The sequence below is a fragment of the Nipponia nippon genome, unplaced genomic scaffold (genome assembly GCF_047370975.1).
Source record: "Nipponia nippon isolate SJK-2023a ecotype South Korea unplaced genomic scaffold, ASM4737097v1 scaffold_4, whole genome shotgun sequence".
NCBI classification, from domain to species: domain Eukaryota; kingdom Metazoa; phylum Chordata; class Aves; order Pelecaniformes; family Threskiornithidae; genus Nipponia; species Nipponia nippon.
Window position 1 is genome coordinate 75,905,952 of NW_028262358.1, and position 27,024 is coordinate 75,932,975.

The window sequence follows — 27,024 nt, forward strand, 5'->3', positions numbered from 1 at the left end:
TAGAATGGAGCAGGAAAAAGAAAAAAATAAGACGACTGTCATTTTGTCTTGACTTTATTCTTCAGTTGACAACAACCTCATCTTCATGCTCCCTTTGCCCCTTCCCCAACATCATCATTTCACACTCCTTTGCACCTGGAACCATATGCCTTAAGCACGCAGTGTTTGTTACTTACCAATCCTGTCGGTCCCTCCCCAGTCTGGGGTCAGAAGCTCTGGGTTTAAGGCACGCAAGCAGTTCGGAGAATTTCCTAATTGAGCAAAAGCCAGGAGATATGAAACCACATCGTGAAATGCATCAACAATTTCTAGGCTTAGGTGGAGAGCTCTGAGAGCAGCCTGCAGAGAAGACAAATGCACAAATAAAACCATTCAGATGATCATCCCTAAGCAAACACATCAAAGTACCAAATTTTTTTGCTTTCTGGGCTGCAACCGCTCCTGGGCACCATACGAGACCTCCCTGGGAGGGCACTGGGGCTCCCGGAGCAAGGTCAAGCACCAGATTTTGTTCAGGCTCAGGATATCACTCCCAGCTGTCACCATTCCTTCGGGTGTCACAGCTTCTGGTTCAGAAACTGCTTCCCCAGTGTCTCATACAACCGCTTTTTTCACTGTTTTTATCTACCCAAATAGATAGACAGGGCCAGGCAGCCTTCCCCTCGCAGTCCTTCCCCTCCTGCGCTGCACCATCTCCAGCTCCCGCCCTGCCAGGGCCAGCCCAGGTACCTCCTCCCTCCTGTCCCCTCTCCTCCCTATTTCAGCAGAAATAAGTCAGAGGACATGAAGGTCCCAGCCTGCTGCTTTGTGTATGTGGGGACAGGGACGATGATACTTAATAAACTGGTGGGATGGGGAATACTTTCACAAATAGGAAAAGGCAACACAGCATGGCTGGGTTTTGGTTTAATTACTTTTGATCTTTAAACTAAAGGATCCTTCCTTTCCTGTTGCTTTTGTTTCTACCTCTAAACCAAGAGGACTGAAGCTCTCTCCTTGCTGACAGGCACTCTTCATCAACACTCTTCATCAGTGGCATGTGTTAGCTGCATCCAGAATAAAACCACTGATGTTTATTTCCCCATCTCCAGTGACAAGCAAAATTGTAATGCCTGTGAAAAGACATGTGTGGCTTAGTGCCTAGCACAAAATCTCTTTTAGCATTAGCAAATACTGACCTTCTCTGGAAGCATTTTTGAACATGATCAGCACTTCAGTAGGGTGAGGGATGAAGCACAAGTTAAAGAAGGTGCATCCATCTGGAGACAGCAAAGAGCGTCGTCGAGGATGGAAGGATCTGAGTTATTGCAAGAAGGGAGAGGTGCTTAGCGTTTTGGAACTTCTTTCTGCCTGTCACTTCCCAGAAAGACTTTTTTTTAAAGTTTAATAAAACCGTTACTTGAACATAGCATTTGCCTCTAAGATTTGGAGCAAGTGTGTTTTTTTAGACATAACATGATTTAGCTTCGGTGTGTAAGATGAAAGGTAAAGGTCTGACCTCAAAAACCTGCTGAATTTGAGAGGAATTTGAAAGATACTTTCTTAAAGCGCCTGATTTATAAAGCAGGGACGTGAGCTGCTGTGCTGAGGGCATTTAGGGTCTCTTCCCCTGGGGAACATGCTTTTGCTGGCTAGAACAGGAGACAGGCAGGGCAAAGCAGCAGACAGGCATTAAAAAACCTGTATCATTATTTTAAAGCATGATGTGCACGTGCCTACTAGTAGGCAGCCCACTTTTTTACCAGAAGATATGAAAATACAGCATTATTACATGAATAATGCATTTTCCTGTTTTTATATACAATGTGCCATTTCTTGGCTTCACATACATGAAGATGAAGTACAATGTGCGGCTAGTACATTCTGAAATAAGAGTTATAAATTCAGCTTGGAGATTAAGTTCAGCTCTTTCTGAAGTAAGTTTCGCAAGGTTTTTAATCTTTTTTCTTCCTTTTGTCTGAAAGAAAAAAGCAAGGCTGCATGCAAAAAATAGACCTTTGGTTTGGGTGGGATGGGGTCATGAAAGGTTAAATACTCTGTGTCGTAAGCACGGAAATCATATTTGGGCAGGGTTTGTTTAGCCAGCTGTGCCCTGCTAACTTTTGCACAAGAATGATAAGCACAAATTGTACCTAAGGAAACCAGACAAGTGACACTTTTCAGGGTGAGATTAGCGTTCACGCTCTCCATTTCCCCCGCTTTACATCACAGCCCGTAAACAATACCGGCAGGGAGAGAGCAAACAGGGCGACCAGGGGCAGAAGCACACGAGCCGTCCAGATGTGCTTCGTCCTTACAGACCTGGGCGGACAAGGACTGTGGGCAGCCTCTCACAGATGCTGTACTTCCCCGCCTCACCACAGGATGTTAAGGGTGGCTTCTCTGCAGCCGTGTTGCAAAGGAGCCCCACACTACATAACCCTGCTACGGTGCGGCGCCTAACTTCTTCAGAAAGAAAATAAGGACAGTCCACTGCGTCCAGATAAGCCCAGGGGCTGCTTACCCCAGCAACACGGGAGCCGTTCGCAGTGCCATCTCCCAGGACATGGCTAAAACACAGTCTAATCCCAAATAAAACAGATTTTCTACGCTATGAAAAGAAACCCCCAAAACCTCCCAGAGGTGCTATGTCACGCTCACAGAGTGACTAGTACTTTTCAAAGATGTATGGCTAAAGAGCTATGACCTAGTTTCATATGCCTAATCTGAGAACAAAGAAAAAGGCTGGGGGAAGGGAAGAACAGGATGGCACCGCTGCACGGAAACCGCAGCCCTACATTTTCCTCTTTCTTCCCGCTTCTAACATTTACTTTTAAGACAGCGGTTGCTGAGGGCATCTTTTACTATCTTATGTAAAAGATAACATTTCTGCTGCACCTGAGTGCTTCTGCCTTTTTCTAAGGGATGCTGCTAAGGCTTAGGTAAGTCAGCAAGGGTGGGTGCAGGGTACCTGTCCACAGCCTTCCCTTTGTCCTGCTGCAGCTGGGCTCTATCTAACATAAAGGTAGCAAAATCAGGAAGGACAAGGGGTTCACCTGACCAAATGTGGGTGTTTACAATATGAGTGCCTCCCTTGAGTCCCTGCAGAGAGAAGGAGGTACTTCCAGGACATAACACATCTCATCCAAAAGTAGGAGTCTGAAACAAGTCATCCCTTTGAAGCACCTATTGATTATCAGGGGAGTGTAGTCAGATACAGGCATCTAGAGTTAGGCAGGCTATTCTCAAACATTTCCCATTGATGTTAATGAATTTTAGGCTTATGGAAATACATATATATATATATATATATATATATATTTGTAGAAAGCTTTTCATTATACCTATTCCCATTCTCATTTCTTCTGATCCTCCCCCAGAGTCTCTTCTTTCCTTTCTTCCTTTTTTCTTTATTCCATGTTGTTTTTTCTCTTTTTCCCCCTCTTCGCTACCCACCTCTCTTTTCCTCCCTATATTTCCTCCGCTATAACTAGCCACCTTTCCTCCATCCACCAGATAGATACAGGTTTCTTCCTCCCAGCTGCAGGTCCTTCTCAGAGGGAGGGAGGGAGAGAGGGATGGGGAAGGCAGGACCTGCTCACCCCCCAAGTGCCTGGCAGCCACAAATGGAGGCAACGAGATTAGTTCAGAAGATAAGAAAGCAATTGAATTAATGTCCTGCTATAACCCACTAAATGTAGGCAAGATGGAAGCTAAATTTCTGCTTTCATCATAACTAATTGACAGTTGCTGTCTACAAGGTGCTTCTTAGCTTCAGTTAGCCAACAACAGAAAATGAAACATTAACTGGTAATAACTGATAAAGTGGGGACAAAAAAAAAAGGCAGAGGGGCTGAAAGGGCAGGAGCCATTTTTAATTAAAGCCTTTTCTCCAGCTCCCTGCAGCTCCCTTTCTGGCATGAACACCAGTTTCCATGCGCAGGGGCGGGTCGACGCAGGTGCAAAGGGCGTGCTGCAGTGGTGCCCGCGCTCGCGGCTCTCCAGACACCTTCATGTCTGCCTCCCTCCGGTGGGAAAGGATTTGCTCTCGGCTTCCTTTGTATATCCAACGCAGAGAGGCAGCACGGTATAGCAGGCGATATGAAAGTGAGTGTGGGTGGGCCGCAAGCTGCTGGAGAGACACAGGCAAGCGTCGAAGCACAGGACGAGAAAAGGCAACCTCAGAAAATTCAGGGCTATTTAAAAAATAAAAGGCCATACATATGTCTACATGCTTATTTTCTAGGATGTTTCATTGTTTCAGATGTTTCATTTTAAAGTGTAAAAGGACAATGTGTAGATGCTCATAAGTAGATATGCTTATATTAACAGTTTTAAAGAAGTGTAATAGTATAAAGTATTATAGGGTATTGACATATTTTCTTGCTGTTGAAAAGTTGCAGGTCCAAGAGGCACAAACTGTTATCTGATTAGACTGCACAATGCTAGGGCTCACTGATCTGTATGTTGAATATCCCAACAGAGGCAATGCTCTGCAAGACCTTCTCTGTCACAAGATGGATACTGCCAAAATGCACCATGGCTTTATGCTTGATGTCCCCGCGACACCAAGAGTACCAGGTAGTGCATAGCATGAACTGCAGAAGTACGGGTTCTGCAGCTGAACTCAGCTCCTCTGTGCAAACAAATCATGTTTGACTTAGTTGTTGCTAATAAACTAGGATGACAACCAAAACAGTTGTGATGACAAGTAACCGCTCTTTGTCCTGACTCTGAGATGAGTTCAGGGCAGAAGATGGACACTGTGTGAGCCACGAACCCCCAGATGGAAAGAACCTGGGGTGGGGAGTACCTTAAGCTTGAAATGTAAGTCTACTAAAATCTTTTGCTCTAGGATTACTATTATCTCTTCTGTTACTGTGTCTAGAGAAGGCTCCTTCTAAAGCTAAGAGTGAATGTGTTACGAATGGCCCATGTACAACTTCTTATGATAATATGCAAAATACTATAGAGCTTAAAAACTTCTCAGGGCATCTGAGACGCCAGTACAAAATACAGTGCCTTAGAAAACACCCAGTAAAAGCAGGTAGATAAAGGAAGGGAAATGGGCTGTACTGCGGGCCTGTGATGGGGTTACTCCCCAGCAACTACTAGCCAGATAAGAGCTGGCCGAAGACCAGTGTAGCACTACAAGCCTGCAGCTGGCGTGCAGTTAAACAACAAGGAAGGGGTGACGATCGTCTTCTCAAGTATCTTGTTGATCCACTTTTTATGATTTGTTGGGCTTGTAACCACACTCCCAACCTTTGTTATCAGAACTAAAGCTTTTGCCTGGACCTTAATGAGTGGGGTTTTTTCATGTTTGCTGCTGAGCCTCTCTATTGCTGGGGAACAAGGTGATCAAGAGCAAAACCAGTGTGCTGGGTGACTACTTTCACATCTAAAACCATCTGCCTGCTGGTGCTAACATGGGGAGCCCAGAGACTTACAGACAGTCTGCAGAAAGGCTCACCTTGCTAGCCACAAGTTTTGAGGAAGGAGATCCTTGTGACACGGCCAGAAAAATGTCCCCTCTGAAAGGAGCAGATGATACAGGGTCATCCCCTAGCCTGTCGTGTGCTCTTTCTCTCCTTTCCTAACTTCTGACAAGTCACATGCCTGCAACTTATTAACAGGTTTTGTTTAAATCTTAAATAAATCAAATTTAAAGGGTAAGACAACCCTTACTACCTAGGCTTAATCATTAATGCAGAAGATTTACATCCTGAAAATGAGATTATCCATTTCTTTCCCCCTGACATGCAGTGTTGGGATTAGAAGCAAGCACGTTTCTAAAGTTTTCCTTCTTCGTATGCCAGTTTTTGCAGGTGACTCTGACTGTGCACATTCTCCATCCATCAAAATAGCCTGAAGACTGGCAGAACACACTGCTCGGGGCACTTTCAGACTATCATTCCCCTTACAAACACGTATTCACCTTTACTTAGTAATATGGACTGACTGAGGACTCTGGCCCCCGGGAACACACTTGCAAACATGATACAAACCTGGGATCAGCTGCAAGGTTCTTCTTTAAGTCTTGCTCCTCTTTTTTTCCTTGAGATAGTCCAATTATGAAGTATTTGTCTCTGATGACAGGAAAATCATCTAAGAGGCTTCTTAGGCTATTGTAGTAGCCAATGAGCTGACCTCTCAGGGCATGCTGGGACACACGCTGATTCAGCCTAAAAAAGTGTAATTAAAATATGGAGTGTTGTGCAGGGTGTCATCTGTCCAGATAAGATTTACCTTTGTTGAGCTTAATCTCTTTCTGTATGGACATCTTTGGCATCTTCTACAGCAAAATTTACAAGCTGTGATTCTTCTGTACTGTGACAACCAGTGGGATAAAAATTGTGAGTGGCATTTAAGAACCAAGGTAAATCTTAGATTTAATGTTTTTCTTCACACAGATGTCTTTACAATGCCTTAGAAATGTCTGCAAGTTAATACAGCAACTGCTTTGTGGTAGCTATTGATACTTACATTACGATAAGGAAGCAGAAGCAGGAAGGAGCTAAATGAGATGATGAGTTAACTGCAGAACTGCGAACCAGACAGCGTGACCCTGAGTCAGCTTTCATCGTCGCTGATCTGCACTGAAACTCCACTCCAGCCCCTGGCTGCAGGCTGCCTCCAGACCCATCGATCTGGCTTTACCTGCACACTCGATAAGCTGTACCTGGGGTAAAGGTAGCCTGCATCTGCAGCATGACACAAATCTACGTCATTTGCAAAACATGGCTTAGTGAAACAGCTGCCCTACTTGCAGCTTGCTCCTTGCCATGCTCTTTCCCAAGGCTGCTCGGATGCACGTCTGCATACCTGGGCATATGAAGAGAAGACAGACATGGATGCTGGTCACATGCCAGGTTCTTGCCTAGGCTTTTGACAGATTGGATCTGGAACATAGAGTTCTGAGGTGGCTTCATAACAGGCTACCCACTCCAGTAGAAAGGTAATGCATAAACTAGTCTAGTGAAGTATATCAAGTATGGTCTGTTTCTCAGTGAAAATAGACAAGAAATAGCCCATTTCCTTATTTTTTTCCCCTTCATTATTGGCATGTGTGCTCAATCTCATGATACTGTGTGCAAGACAAAGGTCCCAGAAACATAAACTTACCTGGGAATAAAAATCATGAAATACTGAACATTGACATATGAACACAGGATTAAAAAAAATAAAATCAAGTCCAACTCTGTTTGAACCTCTGGTTTCTCCCAAGTTATCTCACAAACTAGATTGAATTCACAGGATAGTACATCCCACTCATTCATTCGTTGATCTACTGCACATTATTTCCACTACAATTTATTGCTCATGTCAATAATGTTTATCTGGTATTTCTGCTGAAATACCAAAAAAGTGTTGGTGTCGTGTGCCTCTACTCAGCATCCCATCATCAATCCCTTCTCCTCATAAAGAAACCAAGTGGCATATTTCCTACTCATCCAGCAACATGGCTTGTACTGCTTGTAATGCTATCCCACTAAACCACTGAAAATGTTCTTTTCCTCAGCTTGCAAAATGGCTTACAGGTATATTCACAATATTCTGAATAGAAAGTCCATCAGTTCATATTATCCACATGAAAAAGACGCCCTCAGAGCAAGAGTTATGTTTAAAACATGATGTTTTTGTATTGAAATGTCTATACTAGATCTATATTAAGCATATAGTAAACATATAGTAAACGTCTATATTGGTTATACTTACTTATGGCAATATTCAACAATAATGTCTCTCTTGAGTTTCAGAACTTCCTCCTATAATGAGACAATATTTTCTTCTTATTATCATGTAGGACTTACATATGCTGTGAATCTAACAAAGCCAAAACACTTGTAACATTTTCTATTAATATAATTTTAAAAAACCTTCCAGATTATGTACGGTATTACAAATATCTAAACTATGAAATTCCAAAACTTTAAGGAGGATAAACATCAGGAAAGATTTCAACCAATATGCTAGACACAGTAGACAGTTAAGGCAGTCTTGTAAATAGATGCAGAATTATTTTATTCAAGTCTGGTTCATATAATTTTGTTCACAAATTCTGTAACATTTCCCAAAAGAGTCTGCAGTGAGCAGTTATTTCCTCATACGCTCATATAGCCTACTGAGCTGGCAAGAAGCTTATGAGGACATTAATCTAAATAATTTATGGTGACTATTTCAAAAAAAGAATAGCCATTAAGGGTTTGTGTAGAAGGAGTTTGATTTTACTATCTGGTAAATTCTTAAAAGCCATGTCTAACCTGTAATGTATTCAGCACAAGATACAGAATCACAAGCAGTTTAATACAGGATCCATGTTCTCACCTTTAGACACTGGATAAAGAGGAATTTGCAAAAGGCAAAATCTATACCCATCGTGGTATCTTTACAATTATTATTTTTTATAACTCTCATATCTTCCTCTAAAATAAAAAAAAAAGTAAAACTGCTAGAAGCATATATTTAAGGAACCTTTCTCACACAGTGTCCATCTCTACCTAAGACCACTGTTGGATGCTTCATGTGTAAAAGCCCAGAACAGTTCTGTACCTATCAGCATAACTGTAGCCAGAGTTTACCTCCTTACCTAGGGTGGAAATAGTCTAGGAGCAATGCCTGTTAGCATCCACAACCTTTAGTTAGCCATGTGTCCATAGACTGCTGCTGTTCTCCACGCACCTCTCCGTCATGAGCCTTGCAGCCGTGCCCATGGGAGGCCGTGGGGAGAGGGCAGAGTGGAAGAAGGTTCACTTGAGTCTCCCACCACTGCCAGTGGAGCCGGGCCACCGTCTGCAGCCCCACGCCTGACCTGAATGCCCCGGCCACGTCCCAGCCTCCTCCCTTCCACCAGCGTTTCCACACCTGCCACCGTCTTACCTTACTCCCTAAAGGAACCACAGAGTAAGTGCAACGCTAACTCAAAGCTACCACTCTGCCTACATGCCAAAATCCAACAGTCCCTCTCAAAAACGCTGAGGAGCCTCCTGATGTACTTACAGGGTTTTGCAGCCTGCTGCCCTGTGCTTCTCTCTTTTGAGTGAAAGTGTTCAGCATCCTATCTCGGGGTCCCCGTTTCTCCAGCTGAATGGAAATGAAAGCTCCTGGAGGCCTAATGACGGAAAAAAAGCGTGAGAGCTGAGAAGAGTCACCTCTCCAAAGGTAAACTGATAGCCTCCTTCTGAACCACTCAAATAACTTCTTTAGATTAGACACAGCTTCTCCAACAACATTCATTTTACTCATTCCTTATATATAACAGGTACAAATACACTGGATCTTATGGATCAGCTACCAGAGATGAGATGAGCTCTGGGGAAAGTCTCACAGTCTGCCTATTTTTCATTGCAGCACAAGTGAAGTAAATAGTGAAAGAAATAGTGACAAAATAAAAAAAAAAAAATTACCTCCTTATACTGGCATTAAGGCAGTAACAGGAACTGTGAGGCTGCCTGGACTACACTGGACATGCTGAATGCCTTTTTATTTATACCTTCAAACCACAGGTTGTTAAATTAACACAGAGTTTTCAGTGCTTGCCTTCCAGCTGATCAGCACTGAATAATATAAAAAAATTGCTCTGTGTCTTGCCGGTACCCTGTTAGTACACAGTACCCCATGTAAAAGCCAGGAAATCGGGCCGAGGAGCTAGTAAGCGGGCACACAAGCACCAAGACCAAGCTCTGTTCTACAGGAGGAGCGAAGTCATATTTAATGGCCTTATCCTGGCCCACTTATTGTTTGCCATAAGTTTGCAATGTTTTCAACTGTTAGCTCACTGATGCTTAGAAATTCCTATGAGGTATCTGGATTTCCTCCTTTAATTAACAGGTTATCTCCATGGGGTCTGATGTGAAGCCAGAGTCCCATCAACAGGGTATGGCGAGACAACCGTACCGCTCAGACCACCAATTCACACCAAGAAACAGGGCATCTGGGAATGTGTCCTTACGGTCGAGAGCCCATTGCTATGTTTTTTCATGGCGGAGGCCCAGCACAATCTAAAGCAGGTAGTGCTTGGGGTTCACATGTGTGCCAGACTGACCCCTACCCAGTGGAGGGGGCTTGGCCAGTCTGTAACAAATACCTTTTAATGGTACAGAGTAAACCTGGAGAACACCCAGGAGAAAACGAAATGGACGGTGTGGTTGCTTGCAGCAGCAGATCCTCTGTTTCACTCCCAGACGCTGAATTTCTTCCACTTGCTGAACTGCTCCGACTTGTTAGACTTAGATTTCCTTCCTAAAATATCATGAATATCAATTCTGTGCTTGCTCTCATAAAGACCGGCAGCTCTTCCTACTAAATCAATGCAGATTTGCAATTCTGTATGCTCTCATTTACCCTAGCTTTATGATATAATAATTCACTGGGGTCATTGAAAGTCACAGAAAAAGAACATTTCTCATTGAGCACAGGCATAATGAAACTGTAGCAGCAGCAGAGTCAGAGGCAGTACCCGATTTATAAACCAGACAACATTCTTGACAATCAATCAACTGCAAATAAAATATGAATATTCCCAGATATTCACATTTTCAAATATGTACAAATAATTGTATATCTAGACCACTTGTCTGGAAAATCAGTTTGCCTCCCCACAAACACAAAAAACTATACTCATCCCCCCACACCACCTACTTAAGTCCCAGTGGCTCCTGGTATGAAGGAAACTCAGAAATTTCTGCATATTTATATAAAAATAATCCTAATTTTCAAGTAGGAACAAGTGGTACTTTTCCAAGTTCTTGAAGTCGTATTTCAAAAGTGGCACAGGCACTCTGAAGTCCAGGGAAGCTAAAATAGCACACTAATTCCCTTGCAAATCAAGGAGAGCTATTGTCTTTTGCGTATGGTGGGAAAGGGAAAGACCAAAGTGGGAAAAAAAAAGCCATATTCTGAGAGTTGAGTTCCTTCTCCTAACTAAGTACAAGCTTAGCTTGGGTTAGTGCCAGCTTGCAGACGGATCTACTAAAGAACACCTTTGCTCTGTTATAGTAGAAAATGGACTTATTGCCCAGAGAACAATTCTTCCTGCTTGGCTGAGCACGGGAAACATACAACAGGTATTAAAAAACCAGCGGTCAGCAGCTGCCTTAGAAGTAAATGGGCAGAACACGAGCAGTGTCTTTGTTCCTGAGAAATATTTCAGCCTATAAACAAAGCCGGTATAGAAATGTTGGGCACTGAGTTTACAAATACATGGGAGTTTGCCATTCTGAAGGTCCTAGTCCAGTATCAAACAGGCTGGTCTGCATGAGGGCTTATTGCATGGTGAGACTGGGTGGGTTAAGCCTGTGCCCTTCGTGGCACAGCCCATGGGTCTTGGCTATCAACCAACCAGACCGTGGCAGGTGTTGCAGAGCGCACAGCTCCCTTGGCATCACGCAACCAGGTCTCCTTCACATGGGCTGAAGGGAGATGCCACGGGCCCTGGCCTGTGTCAGGTGGGCAACCATACCACTCACAGCACTGGTGGGTCCCTCGGTGCAGACACAGCCTGTAACATCCTGCAACCATCTCCCTTTCCTATGTAAGGAGGTTATACAAGATTTTTTTCCAGTTTTACATGTTAATCTCGAATAACAGATGCATGACCTCCTTATCACTGCCTCTGTTGGTCGTATTAATTGTCCTCTGTGTGTGTTTGATTAGTTAGCTCATACCCGCTGACTGTAAATCAGCAAAACCTGAGCCAGAATGGATGCAGCAGCCGTTAAATGATTTACAGAGGAGAGAAGACATCTGAAAACAAAAAATACAGTTGCTGCCATTCTGTGGAAAAGAAACCATTCAGTATTTAGACAGTAAAAGGTCTCCAAATGTTTGGAAGATCAATCCTTTTCAACTGGGGGATGAAGAGCTATTTCCAGAGTAAGACTACTCATGGTTATCAGCAGAGACACACAACATCAGCGCTTTGTATGGCAGCACGGAGGATCGATTTGGGAAAGAAACCAAGGTTGCTCAGTTCCACTGAGGATTTCGGTGCTGCAGGATCTGATTAGAAATGAAGATGCGCAATCTCAGACTTCTCCGTGAGAAGGAATGGAAACCAGCCTCTGGGACGAACTAGACCACAGCCAGCCCTGGGAGGCTGCACAGCTGGCCATCCAGCTGCCAAACACCTGGGTGCCCACCAAGTGGCTGCAGAGTGCAGCAGCTCCCTGGGACACAGCCCATGTGCTGCCAAAAGTTGCATGAGATCAGTGGTGTGAGGGGTTCCTGCTCAGCAGCAAGCAGGCGTCTCTGACCATACGATACTAAGCTTTTTTCTGGTGGGCTGTCAGGATATCAGTTTGTTTGGGTCAGTGGGTCTCAGCTGTGCGGTGCAGAATCACTGTCGTGCTGGGACAGGATGCAAACCATGCAGTGGTGAAACAAATTTGTACTCATGCAGTTGACAGTCTCTGGGGTGAGTCTTGGCCCTAGAACCTCTCTTACATTCACCTCTGGTGTAAGGAAATAAAATGTACAGGACACTGCTCTAGGAACGGCAATTCATGCTCAGAAGCTTGCAAGTCACAGCTGCATGAGACGTCTTTCCCTCCCCTCCGCACGCTGCAGCTCTGAGTGACCCAAAATGAGACAATGGGGAGTCATGATAATGTCTATTTTTCATTTTTAAACTCAGAAAAAAACTTGTGTCACACAGGAAATGTTTTAGCCTCATTCCCTTAGCTGGTTCAACCCATCTCTAACAACTTTTGAACCCTCTGACTAATTTTAAATACATTTGACATAAGAACAGAGATCTCAAGGGTATAAAGCTCCTTCCAGATTTGCAAAATCAGCATTCAGCTAGTGAGGAGAACGCCCTGCTCAAAGAAAAGGCTAAGAAAGTTTGATCCCTAGCCATTTTGCTTGGCTTGCTCAGCTCCCAGGAGGCAGCGGCCAGCTGGGCTCCCAGCATGACAGCCAGGCAGTCAGCGTGTGCACGGCTACAAACCTGCCACAAAACACAGTGCGTCTTGCCCAGGTAAAAAGCAAAACACGGGCACTTCCCAGACACAGGAATGACCTGAGGATACTGCCTGGTGGCAAGGGACTCAGCATGGGGAGCACTGGGGATGCAAGAGGGGGCTGAGGCAGGATGGATGGCGTCTCCTAAGGAACATGGAATGAGATGTCAATATAAGCACAGAGAAGGCAAGACAAGCTCTAAAGCATCTCTATTTGCTTATGAATTCAAAATTGCATATGAGGTCACTTAGCTCATCGCTGTAACACAGCTGTCTCTGGAAGAGGCACAACAGCTGTGTAAGAAAATGCAACACAGAGCCCTACAACAATTTAGCATGTATGAAGCAAGGGCAGCTCCTGAGCACCATATATTAAACACAGGATGAAAAAAAAAAAAAAAGCCAAATAGGAGCAGTAATGGCTCGGTGGCCCTGGCAGGTAGCTTTTGAACCAACATTACAGCATCAGGCTGACATGAATGTTTCCCATTGCAAATAGTGTTGACCATACTTCTGTTTTCAGAAGACAGGACAAATGAAAGCAGCAGGAACTGATGGTTTCGCCATCCCAGAAGAATGCATATTTCAAGGTCAGGTTGTGATTGCTAGCCTTTCTGCGTACCACAGGCTATAAGATTTGACCCATGCCTTTTGAATCCAATTCGTCTCCAACCTCTTTCAGTCCTCTCTTGAGGTATATTTTTAGCTATGCTTCATCACTTACCCAACTAATAGACTTTAAATAAATCACTGATGTGACACCATTTATTTTTATGTCATATGCTAATACACAATCACTGCGGTTCCTGCAGTCATCAGTGATGCTGTTCCAAGTGTTGCGCAGGACTGCCATCCAATTGATTATAAGCAGAATTAACAGATACCCTCTGTGGGCTAAGTCTGACAAAACCCATCATTACCAGTGCAATGTGAGAAAGAAGATGCTGCTAACCTTCACATCCAGGGTATGGGGAGGCTGGATCAAGTAACAAAAGGAGGCTTGCTGAACAGCCACCAAAAGGGCATTTTTCTGAATGACCTGACAGGCCAGGATAAGTTGCGTGTTCTGTATTCCAGATGGACACAAGAGCTAAGGAGAGGGAAAACAACACGTTAGGCATTTCCTTCGCCATTTAAAGACAGGTTACTTTACAGCCATCCCTCTCTGTCTTGTAGTACTTCAGCAGCTTAATTTAATGAAAGGAGGGGTAAGGGAGAGCATTCTATTCTATTTGTATACGTTGTTATCATTGAAACATGACTAAATGTAGAGATCAAGGAAACATTTCATTCATTTGCATTCAGTGAGTTCTATTCTCAGCTCTACTCGGTAGAGCAGGACGTGCCAGACAGAGCAGCCAAGTGCAAACAGGCTGAGAAAGGAGTAGATACCAAATAAAACATATTTGGTTTTCCTTGGCAAATTTTTAATTGCATGCCACCCTGCTGCAGAGTACAGGTCATGACTGAGTTGATGGCAAGAAGGAGACTTTGTGGAGAGCTTTAAAGAAGAAATCTCCACGGCCTGGCAGTCTGATACTGTTTTTATACACTCGTACAAAGAGGAAAGGACTAAGTATGCAAAATAGCATTGAAGACTAAGATCGTTTTCTTTCATTACAGAACTCTCTACACCAAACGTTGTTACTATGTGTGCATACAGCCACACACAGGCATCCTGCTTTATTTAACAAAGTTGCCCAGACAAAACTCTGCTGACTTAAAGAGTTTCATCCCAGTAAGGATTCCTGGATTAGGCCACATTAACAATCATCAAATTTTCAGTGCAATTTTATGAAGTTAATTATAAAACAGTAGACTAAATCATCACTCAGAGAAAGATAAACAGTAGAGAAGTTTATAGTGTCTCGTAAACACATGACTGAGGCCCTTTTACATACTCTAGCAAATAAATAATAATGTAATACATATTTTTTTCTTATTCTGCAAATTAAATAATTCACGTGCATAACATCACCTCTTGTACGGAAACTAAACTTTCCAATATGACTGTCAATTTCTTGAATGCTTAATGGTAAGCTAGATGGAATGTATCTGCAATGAAAGCAAAATTATCTATAAACATGGAGTATGACACAGAAAGAAGCCGAACTGAGGATGAAAGGAAAATAGTGATAAATTCAGAAATACTCTTCATTTCTTTCCTCCTTTAAATTTAGAACACATAATGGAATTGGTCACTCTAGTCCCTAATTTAATGATATTAGGATGTTGCTCTAGTTTTCAGAAGCAGTTTTGTAAGAAAAAGAATATATGCTCATGATGTTTTGTGGTTGACTTTACAATGACTCATTAGCTCTTCCTAGATGAGCTTGGTCTAAACCAGTGAAAAATCTGCTTGTTCAGTTTAATCATGCCTTGTTTCAAGTATTAGTTCCTAAAGTGGTTTTTTTTGTGCTGCTGTGCTGTCTTCTGGGCTCTGATGTCCATCACTGCCCCAATTCAATTAGCAGCTGAAGTTTCCTTCCAGGTTGCTTGCAATTGTTGAACTTGTTTGGAACAGCCCAATTTTCACAGCGGGCTAGAGTGTAGGCAAGTGAATAGGATGCAAACAACAGCACGGGATTGCAGGTGGTATAGCACAGGTTGGAAGGGAGCCCTACTGCCCCTGTTAGCCATGGGGAACGACTGACAGGCTGCCCTCTCTGAATCGAGTAAGAGAATTCACAGGTTATTTCCTTTCTTCCTCATAAACCTTGATCTAAAAGACACACAAACACACATGCAAAAACCCGTGTATTTATGTATGTGTATCCACACACATATTTACCAACTCTTTAAAGAGTAAATCAAAGAAAATGTAAAATCTACTTGTTCCAGTCACCTTCCCCAGGGGAAAAGGGAAGATAACAAATAGCCTTTTCCTTGTGCAGAGATTGGGTCTAGTAGTCACTGAGTTGAAAAACAAAGATCAAAGATGCCACTTCATGAAGTGCAGTATAACTCTAGAACAAGCTTTCTTCATGCTCAGAATAAGGACCTTATTCACAACAGTTTTTGCGGTCCTGTTTTGCTACCTATGGGGTTTGGGGCAATCACTTTCGGGCCAGCCCCATTAGGCATCCCTCACTTTCATAGAAAATGCACTTTAGTCCCGAAATTGCCAGCGTTCCACACAAATTCAAAGTCTCCTCATTTCCACTGCTCAACAGTTTTAAATTAGCATCATTCCATCCCAGAGTCTATACAAAAAGGAGACAAATCATGCAGCATTTTACATTTTCTGCCTGAATAATTTTATGTATTTTACACATTGAATTTTTTGTGGCTTATATGTGAGCCTAAGCAGACTAAAGGCTTGATCTCATCCAATCTAAAGAGATTATGCCCTGTGAAACACAGAAAAAGCTCAGTCTACCTGTCAACACAGCTGTCATCTTCCAGGAGAGATGTAATGAATATTGGTGGGAGGTGGTCTGCTTTCTCCCTGTGAGATGCAGATTCGAAGTGCACGGGCCTCAGGTACAAATGGAACTCCCCAAAACCTGCTTCTATTGCAAAAGCCTTATAAAATCTAGAAACAAAAATACAGGGATGTATTTGAAAAATCAACTGTCTTCCTGCTGTAAGCAATTCATGTCTAGAAACCATCAGGCTCATTTCAATGAGACATCTGCATTCAACTTAAAACGTTTCTTGGCATCTGAAATACTATGATGGGTACGAAGCAAACAAGCATTGTACCCAGATAGCTGATGGTTGCTTAGTATCGCCCATTCGATTGACACAGACAAACAAAGGACAATAAGTTGTGAGTCTACAATGTTATAAGGGAAAATGAAGGGAAATATGTTAAATATTCCTATTTAGAAAGGACTGCATTTGGCAGAGAGATGAAGAACATTATTTTAGACTAGAAATTGGGAAGAGGACTGTCTGCCAGAGAGGAAGCTTCAATAGACAAGCAGAGCTCATACACATTATTACTACTAAAACAGTGACTTCATAGCTTAAGAAACATTTATTCTAGAAGCCCCCAGTATGACACAACCCCAGTACAACCTCCCCTATATAATAAATTATGAGGCAGTCCATCAGCAGACAGTAAACACATGGTCTAGATGCAACCACTAGCTCAGGAAATCTCTAAAGCACCAAGTGTCAGAAGCTGGGCACTGTCCTGCTTTTTGTAATCCCTCCGTATGGATCCATCACTGCCCTCCTTCAGATGCAAGACCACAGCAACACTGATCTGGCCTGTGATGGCTCTTCTCATATAGTGTAAGAAGATATGAAAGACACTGACTTTTTGATACAGACTGCAAAGGAATAAGACATTCCTTTGCTTCCTCCTAACATCTAAGGCAGGTGTTTTATCAGTCAAGAAATCAGGTGACAGAGAAGCTATGTTGTGAGAATGTGATAAAGACACAAACAGGACCTAGAAGACATAGCTCTTATTTCTTTAAAATCAGCTAGCATTCCCTGCCTGTAAAGTAAGGGAAAGAAAAGGGGAGGAGACAAAATAATATATAAAAGACATCATGAGCATCAATCAATAGTCATATGGAGCACAGCCAAAATCAACTCTAAGGTCTTAAAACAAAGAGCTCTTTGTAATTATTATAAATGTTGCTCTCTTAGTTGACCAGTATAGACAGACAAATAGCTTATACAGAACAGACATCAGCACACAAATCAGCTTATTAGTACTGTGTAAAGGGGAAAAATAGAGAAAAAGAAATATATGAAAAAGGTGACTGTGTCAAACAAAAACAGAAAGAAGCAAAATTCAGACTAAAGCTGCACTGTCTAGGTCTACTATTCTACCACAGGATGTCCCTTTTCATCAGATGGTAGAAGATGAATATTGAGGAACTGAGGACTGAGGAACACTGAGGAACGACAAGAAGCAGCAAGGCCTGTAAGGAACAGTGCATACAACATAAACATGTACTTTTTGATGTGAATGACTTTCCACTCCAGGAATGGAGAGACAGTCAAGTAATGGCAGTAATTCTGGCAGATCCTCCTCAAAAATCTGATGGAAGCTATGGTATGAGGCAGAGGAATCCATAAATGTAGGTGTACTCTCTTCATTTTACTCTACTTAGCAGGAAAAAAAGATTACTAACCTTTCTGATGTTTCAGTCTAAATCTGAGTCTCTAACTGTCCATATTACAATGATTTGTGAACTCCATCACATCTAAAGAAGATGTAAAAATAGCACCTCAAAATGTCATATTAAATAAACTATATAGGTTTATACTAGTATTTAGACTGACATAACCATCTTCTATTAAATTAAGATAACGTTATGCTTAATGGCCTTACGTGTGCATCATGAGGTCTTACTTTTTGTCATAACTTTCCACTGAATTCCCATCCTGTAAAATGACAATTTACTGCTATTTTTTCAGGGAATTCTAAGTATGTCACCTCAGATGAGTATGTCTTCTTAGCCCTGTACCCCAAAGAAATGCAGCCATGTGATGATGCGGTCTGCTCCTCTGTCTCCTCTGGATAACTTTTAAAGCAGTTGGTGAATATTAATGAAATCTGATACAGAGACAGGGCTTTCAAGATATTAAGTAAGTTCCTACAGGTTTAAGGAAAAAAAGGTGATTAGCTATTGATTTTTCAGCTAAGTGAAAAGTTGCGGTGTAACCTTACCCCTTATTAATTACCAGAAAATATATGTGTGTGTATGTATGTATGAGTGAAGGAACACAGGGATAACTCAACCAGTGGAAAAAGTTTAACTAGAATCTGTATTTTATTAGAAAGCTGAGTGTCCAAACGAGAAACACAAACTGCCAAGAAAGAAGACCTTCTTGCTTCATGGAATTGCTTGGGTTGAAGTAAATTAACCTGTTTGTTAGTTTGCCCAAGAAAGTTCCAGATATCAAATGATAGTTCACAAAGTTCTTATTTTAGTGGAAAAGAGTTGTGACAGAAAATCAGGTTTTCCACCAAGCTAACTTGAATGGTTGTGGCTCACATATCTTAAAGATGTCTAGGTTTTCAGCTGCTGAAAATAAATACTGCTGACTTTTTGATACAGACTCTAAATTTTCAAGAAGAAAGCTAGAGAAAGGGTTAAGACAAAAAAACCACGACTGGAATGTCATCTACCCTACACACCCAACTTTGCTATTGCAAGCAATCACATCCCACAAATCCTTTTCATAAATGAATCAAGCCCCATTTAAAAATTGTTGGTTTCCTACCCTTTGCTCTTTCCCTTCCAGAACTTTGTTGTCTGATTCTTAGAAATCCCCTTTTAATTTCCAGCTTAAATTTATTCACAGTGATTAGACCCATTTGTTCTGCTGCCAAAATTGGCCTTTAACTTAAATAGCTCCTGTCTATTCCCAGCGCCTATCTTCCTGGTGTATTTATAGAGAACAATCTTATCTTCTCTCAGCCTTCATTTTGCTAGGATAAACAAGCCAAGATATTTCATTTGCTTTTGTAAAATGCGGTCTCTGTTTCCCCTCAGCATGCTATTAGATCATCTTTGCTCCCATTCCAATCTGAATTTATCTTGCCTGAACACAAATGTCTGAATTATACTTAATAATCCAGGTGAGGTCTCACCAGAATCATGAACACGGCAGAATTTATTCTCCCTCTATCTACCGGTTACAAAACTTATTGCCTGATTACAGTAAGATATAATGGCTTTCCCCCGCCACGGCTGCAATATGTTGGCAGTTTACAATCATCCCGTGGCCAGCTATACACCCAGTTCTTTCTCCTCTTCTGTTGCTTCCAACTAATAAGCTCAAAGTTCACAGGAGAATTTCCTATTATTATGCATAACCTTAAACTTTGTGTTATTGATGCTTATCTCGTTTCTACTACTCCAGTCCTTAGAACCGGGAGTTCTTCCTGTAACATATTCCATTTATTTTCCATATCAGCTTTATCTGCCAGCACTACAATGTCCTGAATTTAATAACACCCTCTTATGTTTTCTACTGAGATCATTAATAAAAATGTCAAGTAATATGGAGCTGAACAATAGGAATTTCACCAATAACCTGCCTCCAAGCCAGTAGTTCAACACTACCCTTTGTAGTCTCCCCGTTAGCTCAGTCCTTATCTTCTTTGTCTTCCTGTACAAATTGTCATCTCCTCCAGCTGATAACTCCACAAATGCATGACACTGATTTCCCTTGTGTAGATTATTTAGTTGTCATTGTAAGGATCAGCATAGCCAGAACAGTTTTTATTTTTTCCTACCTCTGGTGGTGAACAAACCTGTACTTCTTGTGTGCCTTTTCTTATATTGCACTACTCTTCATAAGAGGGCAATTAAAATAATCATCTCTGTAAAACTCTGCAGAAGGCAGCATCTTTGTGTTGATTCAATCAGTGAATTCCTCCTGCTCCTCCTCCTTTCGACAAAATTTCGGTGTTTTCACTGGGAAAGGGCCTCTTCTGTTAAGCTTTGAGGAGCAGCGTGGTCTCAACTTTTGAAACTGATGAACATCTGCAGACCCCAGGTACACTCCATCTCCACATAACAAGCAAACATATCTCCCACAACACAAATGCAGGCATTCTCCCTCTCTCTCTTTTTTTCCAACTGTAACAGGTGGTCTCCTTAAAAGAAGTTACTTTTTCCCTACAAACAAGACCCCTCTGAGGTCACCATAGCTAAAACAGCACTACTGACCCACTAACCTGGCTAACCACGCAGTCTCTGTCGCCACCTCTATCAGCCGATGGTGGAGCGTGGCAAGCTCCAGGAGCATGGAGAAGGAATCCAGGAGAAAGAACTGTTTTTCTCTGCCTGTCTTCTTTTCTTCCTCTGCTCCCACCTCTAAGGGTGACAGAGCAATCTCTCGCACCAGCACAGAGTCTTCTATCAGTACGTTGGCAAACAACTGCAAGGAAAGGGAAAAAAAGGAAACACAGAAATCATTCACATACAGATGACAAAGTCTTTAAATACTTTAGGGGACCATTCTCCTTTTTCTTTTTCTGGAATAAATCATGACTGGAGTTGCTTCTGACTTGCAACCCATGCAAGGTCAGAATTGTGTCCACCCTGACCCCTAAAAATACATTGGCATTTTGCCACTTGCTTCAAAGGTGAAGCAACACTGAATCTATAAACCTGGCTTTACTTGGAGGACTTAACAAGGTTTATTTTAATTTCTTTTTTATATCTAACACAAGATATTTGCCTTTTTTATTATAATCAAAATTCAGAAGGCTTTCAGATGTATACACCTCTCTAAAGCAGGGGCTCTGCAACTTGGTTCACTTATTACTAGCTGGCACCATTCCTCCTCTAAAGAGTGTACAGACCCCAGCACACGTGCCGCTGTATGTATGATGCTCCCAAAACGGGGACAGCAAACTCATATGGTCAGCTAAGTCAGCAGAGCTGGACCCCTTTCCTACTGGGACAGTGGAAAACTCCAAAAGAGCAGAAAGCCCAGAAAAGAAAAATGATCAAAAGCTGCGGCTCAGTAATGTGGAGAGCTGGAAAGAAGAAAATGGTCCATTGGCTGTTGTGCTGTGGAAGTGCAGTGGAAGAAGAGCTCCCGGCTGTGCGTGCAGGAGAAGATGCTCCCTGTCCCTAGCTGTCTCAACCTGTACAACTGTGCCACCCTGCTCATGTCAGACAGGATAGATGTGGCCACTGGTACAGCCGAGTGGCTTTCACGCTTTGCTGCTTATGACCAATGAATCACAGAACATTAGGAAATCTGAACCCAGCCATGCAGTTATTAGTAACAAATATCTAGATTTCAACACCTGCCATTTGCTACATCTTCACAGCTACACTGAAAAAAAAAAAAAAGTTTGAAAAGACAACACCCAAAGTTGTGTCAGAAGTTGCGCAACTTTATTTTGTCCTTCTCCCCAATGTGCTTTTGTAATTCTGTGACTCTGGGTGGGTAGAACAGGACAACCCATCTTTATGTGCTTCTTCACAGAGCTGCTACAAGGAGAACAGCATCTTCCCTATTTCCAAAGAGGAAAAGAGAAGAGGTAATAAGCTTAGACTGTAGCAAGGCGCATCTGTGCTAGACTTTAAGGAGAACTTGCTAAAGGTGAAGCTGGTGAAACACTACAACAGACTGCCTGAAAAAGTCTATCACGTGATGCGTTTAAGAACAGGACAGCTATTTATCTCATGGGAATAACATAAGTATAGTTGATCCTGGCTTGAGGTGAGCAAGAAAGGTCTCTGAGCTTCCCAGGGATCATTTAGCCTTTTGATTCCAGAATTCACTCTTATTTTCATTTGGTACTCTGGTATATCTACAGAGGAAAAGCACCTGTTCCCTAGCTGGCAGCATCTGTACCTCACCCCTGGGTAATTTGTTTATTATGAAGTATACAGACATTTAGGAAGTCAGATGAGGAATAAGAAATGGATCTTGTAAAACCATCCTTAGTGAAGGGTAAGAATAACATGAAAGAATGAGGTCCAGGGTCACAAAAGAAGCAGTCCAGGAAGGACAGAAATGTTGATTTTAGCATACCAAAGTCATAAAGAAAAACAATGTGATCATATAAAGACTGCATCATCATGGCTATGCAAAAGGAAACCAAACTAAATATGTTCTGGCACAAGTAGATTTCCTAAAATTTAAATGTTTGACTTTTACAACCTTAGTGTCTTTCTAAACATTGCCTGCTTGCATGTTTGTCTCATCTGCAGCTTCTGTTGGAGGAAAAGGAATGGGCAAGAAGTAAACACAACAAACCCCCTCCCTTTCCCCCTTGGCAACAGCAATGTGGTAACTGTAAGATCCATCACAGAACTCTGCCACTGACTTCTAGGATTTAAAACTAAAAAAGCAAAGAATCATTTGTGATCTGCTGTGGACAAGAGAGTAGTGGGCACCGTCAGTGGATTTTATTGGCATCAAATTGATGCTGGATCAGTAATTCTTGGGTTTTGCTCCAGGGCAGGGAGGGGAATATGGAAAGTGGCTGTGCCCTTCTGCCTTTAGTTTGCCTCTATACTGTCTTACCCATCACTGTCTTCACAGTCTCTTCATCTAACCAGTTCCGTCTCCGTGCCTCAAACTTTTCATTTTCATCCCCACTCCCTTGATTAGCAAGTCTTGTTATCACTGCTTTTGGACAGCTTGATCCCATCTCTTTAGCAAACCATTCTCAACCCTCCACCCCACCTGAGGTGCCTTCTTGCCCCAGTCCCAATCTGCAGTGCACTTTTTCCCCCCCGTATCTTTTCCTTTGAAAAGGGAGGAACCCACTGGGTCTTAGTCCTACTCTCTGTCCCCCAGCTTTTCGTCTACCTCAATCTTCATTCCCATTTAGTGGCTGCCATCCCACTTACCAAGCCAGCTGTATTTTCTCCATGCTCCTGCCCAGCTCCTGCTCCACTAGCAGAGCTGCCGCTTCTCCTCTGTGATCTGCTCAGCCAGCTTCCTCCGTTGCCTCCAGTGAAGGCAACGTGAGTGGTGAGTGGCACTGCAGGCTAACAGCTTCTCATACTCACTTCCAATGCTCAGACCCAAATCAAACATGGATCACTTAGACCAGAGCTATTATTGAAGGGACAGTGGAAAGTCCCGATTTGCCTCAGGTTATAGTTACACCAGGGCACACAGAAACTTCAGATAATGTCTTCCTACTGAACATGTTGCAATAGCCTATTTTATTTTAGTTTATGCTGGCTAAACTTGGCAGGAATGAAAGCATAGCATATCACTACCTAATGAGCATTCTCAAATCTGAAATGTATGCTCCAAAGTATAGCTGTATCACAATCTTGTAAAGAAAACAGATAAAATAATTTATTTTCCATTTCTTGCTCTCACCAACAACTAAGCTGTCTAATTAAAAAAAAAAAAAAAATCAAACTGATAGAGACATCCAGCATTGATAATTTCATTCACAGTAATTAGCATTTATCAAAATTATAACCAACCAAATTCAGAGTTCTACACCAGGAAATGGTAGACATTACAGTAATAACCGGCTCCACCTATAACAATATTTGCTTTAATGTCTAGTCCTTTTTTTTTTTTCCCTTCAGACTGTGCACACACAAACACAAAACCTGGAGACTTACTGTGATCTCACGTCAGTTTTAAGTGTGTGCATTTTCCTTCTCATTAAGCTGATTTTTCCTACTTTATACTGGCATGAGATCAAGAGTTCTACCTTTCTGTGTTGATTTACAGAAAAAACATCTTGTTTTAAAGGTGGATGGAATGGATCTTCACCAATCACAAGCAAATAATTGAATTGAGAATCACATAGCTAGAACTTTAACCAGCAAGCGTAAATGAACTATCCAGATCACACTCTTGGCCATTCTGCTTTAAAGAGTCATTACTAACATAAAAATTGAACTTACATCTTTTTGAATCTGAGAGCTGTAAAAAGTTTCTGTCTTTTCCATGTTATCCACTCATCAACTACTAGCTGAAGTACTTGTTTTTCTAGATTATTTGCTTTACTGGATGTTTTGGGTCTGCAGATGCTGTAGAATTCCCGGTAGACATACTCAAGAGCTTTGGGGATCAAGCACACCAGACCAAGAGAAGGGTGAAACTCCAGTAAATAAATGTTCTTCAAAGTAGGTCTTAAAAACAAAGAAAGAATAAATAGCTCTCTAATAAGGCTTTTATAAATTGTATATATAAAGAAACCTTGCAATTGCTTAATTTGCAAAAATAAATTGCAATGGCTTTAGTGCACATCAGAAATCAATCATCAAATCTGAAAATAGAACTGAAGCCTTAATAAACGTAATTATGTTGGAACACATCTAAGTAGTCTCATTTGCTAATGAAAACAGAAAACATTTAAAATTCTCTTTCATTAGCTGACATGTTTTATTAATTGCATTTTCACGTCTATTATGCCCACCCATTAAAACTGTCTGACTTGAAAATAAGCCCTCAGATAACCAACACAAAATCAAAATATGTGTGTGGGAGGAATAGGGCCAAGAGGCTTGAGACAGAGGCAGGAAACCAGAAGGGAGCAGAGGCAAGGGACTCTTGGCCTTTGGGTGCGGATTACCTGCTGTGGAAACCCTTCGCATAACCCACAGCGCTGCACAGCTGCAGGATGGGGAACATGTGGCAGGTCTGTACTGCAGGTCGTGTTTCCACGTGTGAAAACAGAGTACACGCACATCCAACCGGAGAGTTGTGCGAGAAAGAGTAATAGACTGTGGCCAAAGGGCAGTGAAAGTTGTGAAGGCAGGTCAGGATACTGATGCAGCCAGTCTAAAGCGAGGCTAACCTCAGTACCCACTTTCATCATTACTGTTTAATGGTCTGTACCCATGGGAATATTAATGTCCCAGTGCACTGCAAGATGCAATTATCACATCCATTGTCATGAAAGGGCAGTGTAAAGCCAGTGGGGGAGGAATCACTTTTCTTCTTTGAACGTTTTTCTGGCTTTCTAAATAGCATGAGACTAAATAACATGAGACACTCATCTATTGCTTGATTCGCCTTAAGACTGTCATTTTTTCAAATACTCTTATTTTCAGGTGCTGGATCCCAAATTTTTACAATCAGTTACAAAAACTAGAACACAAAGAGGTACTCTCCAGAAAAATAAAAGTGTATAATTACTCACCAGCTAGCGTTAAGAGAGATAAGCTGCTTAGTAATTACATTATAAGGAAGTCCAAATTCACCGATGCCACCTCTCTGACCTTCCCGCCACATCTTGTGGATGTATTCCCTCTGGGCGTCTATCTAAAACTCAGCAATAAACACAAGTGACATTAGTCAATAAAATTCACACATAGCTAGAAATCAAGGCAAACACAACTATTCTTTATTTAAACATAAGCTGCAAAAATTTCTATTTTTATATATATATATATATATATATATATATATATATAAATTTTCAAGTCAATTATATATGTACCCACTCTAGATGAATTATTCCTGCTAAAATTATTTTGAAACTTTCATATTCTTTCAGAACAAAATCTGAGCTCCAACGATTCTGACAAGGCTCCATTTTTATTGCTAGCAATACGGTAGCGTTTGTGGCAACAGCAGAACAAGAGTAGCCTCTTGTATCAAAACCCAAACTTCCATTTGTGGACTAAAAGCCCAGTTACAAATGTTAGCTAATTAAACTTCCCAACTTGCAGCCTCTGAAATCAAAGCTTGGAGAAAGGAAATATCTTGTGGCAGGGCACAGAGAAAAGCTGAGGCAGATTTTTCAACCAGAGGAAAAATGTGACGATTTCAAATGTTGTGCTTTAATTATTAGCACAGGAATTCACAGTTATCTGAAATATACTGCTTTTCAAAGTGCACTTTAAAGTACAAGCTTTGTTTATATTATTTTTAAAGTCTCTTCTCTCTTACTATAAACAGGACTAGTTCCTTGTCCACTGCATCACAGAACAATTTTATAACAACTATAATTTTAACTTCCACGCCTCTCAACTACTATTTCTAGTTGTCTCAAACGGTAACAGATGTGGCTTTAACATGACATATGAAGTTCTGCAATCTTTCCAACATTTTCTTTCTGATACTGATGAAACGATAGCTTTCTGCTCTTGAGCTTCAGCCCTTCAATTTACTATGCATCCATAGAATTCATTGTTAAATTACTATTGACCAATTTTAACACTGCAAACCCATGCAGGCTATAATCAAAGCTGCTCATTCTGGATTTCATCTCCTACTTCCCCAGGATGGATATACTGTAAATTCAACCTACTTGTTGGTTTACTATGTCCCTCAGCAGTTGGAGGTGAAGTTGCAAACAGATGCATTCATCCTTGTAGGTGTTGACAAAATATTCAAGCTTGAGATCAAACCTTGGACGTTTATGCATGATGTCAGTTACTATTTGGGCCAAAGCAAATCTTTCCTCTGGGTCCAAAGCGTGTTGGTGAGCTTCAAAGTAAACACCTAGAAGCTGAAGAGATATTCAGAAGCACATTTAGAAACGTTTATTCACCCAAATATTCATTCTTGGTTGGGGAGAGATTTCTGAACACGGATTTTGCCACCTGTATCAAACCAACAGTGACCCGGTATGGCATCTTGTTTCTGGCACAGGATATTACTCAATGCTTCATCAGAAGGCTCAAGAACAGAACACAGAAAAAAACTGCACATATGA

At 41.8% G+C, this 27,024-nt stretch overlaps 1 protein-coding gene across 1 annotated transcript in view; it reads right to left on the reverse strand.

The window, feature by feature from the left end:
* Positions 1-298: 298 nt before the first annotated feature.
* The window catches only part of CCDC162 (coiled-coil domain containing 162), a 40,159-nt gene continuing 13,433 nt past the window's right edge, over positions 299-27,024 (reverse strand). Inside the window, 10 exon segments of the mRNA XM_087776386.1 lie at positions 299-339; positions 1,179-1,297; positions 5,988-6,164; positions 7,699-7,748; positions 13,894-14,031; positions 20,733-20,798; positions 24,263-24,306; positions 24,309-24,490; positions 25,504-25,625; positions 26,617-26,817. Of these exon segments, the coding sequence (XP_087632512.1) occupies positions 299-339; positions 1,179-1,297; positions 5,988-6,164; positions 7,699-7,748; positions 13,894-14,031; positions 20,733-20,798; positions 24,263-24,306; positions 24,309-24,490; positions 25,504-25,625; positions 26,617-26,817 (1,140 nt within the window).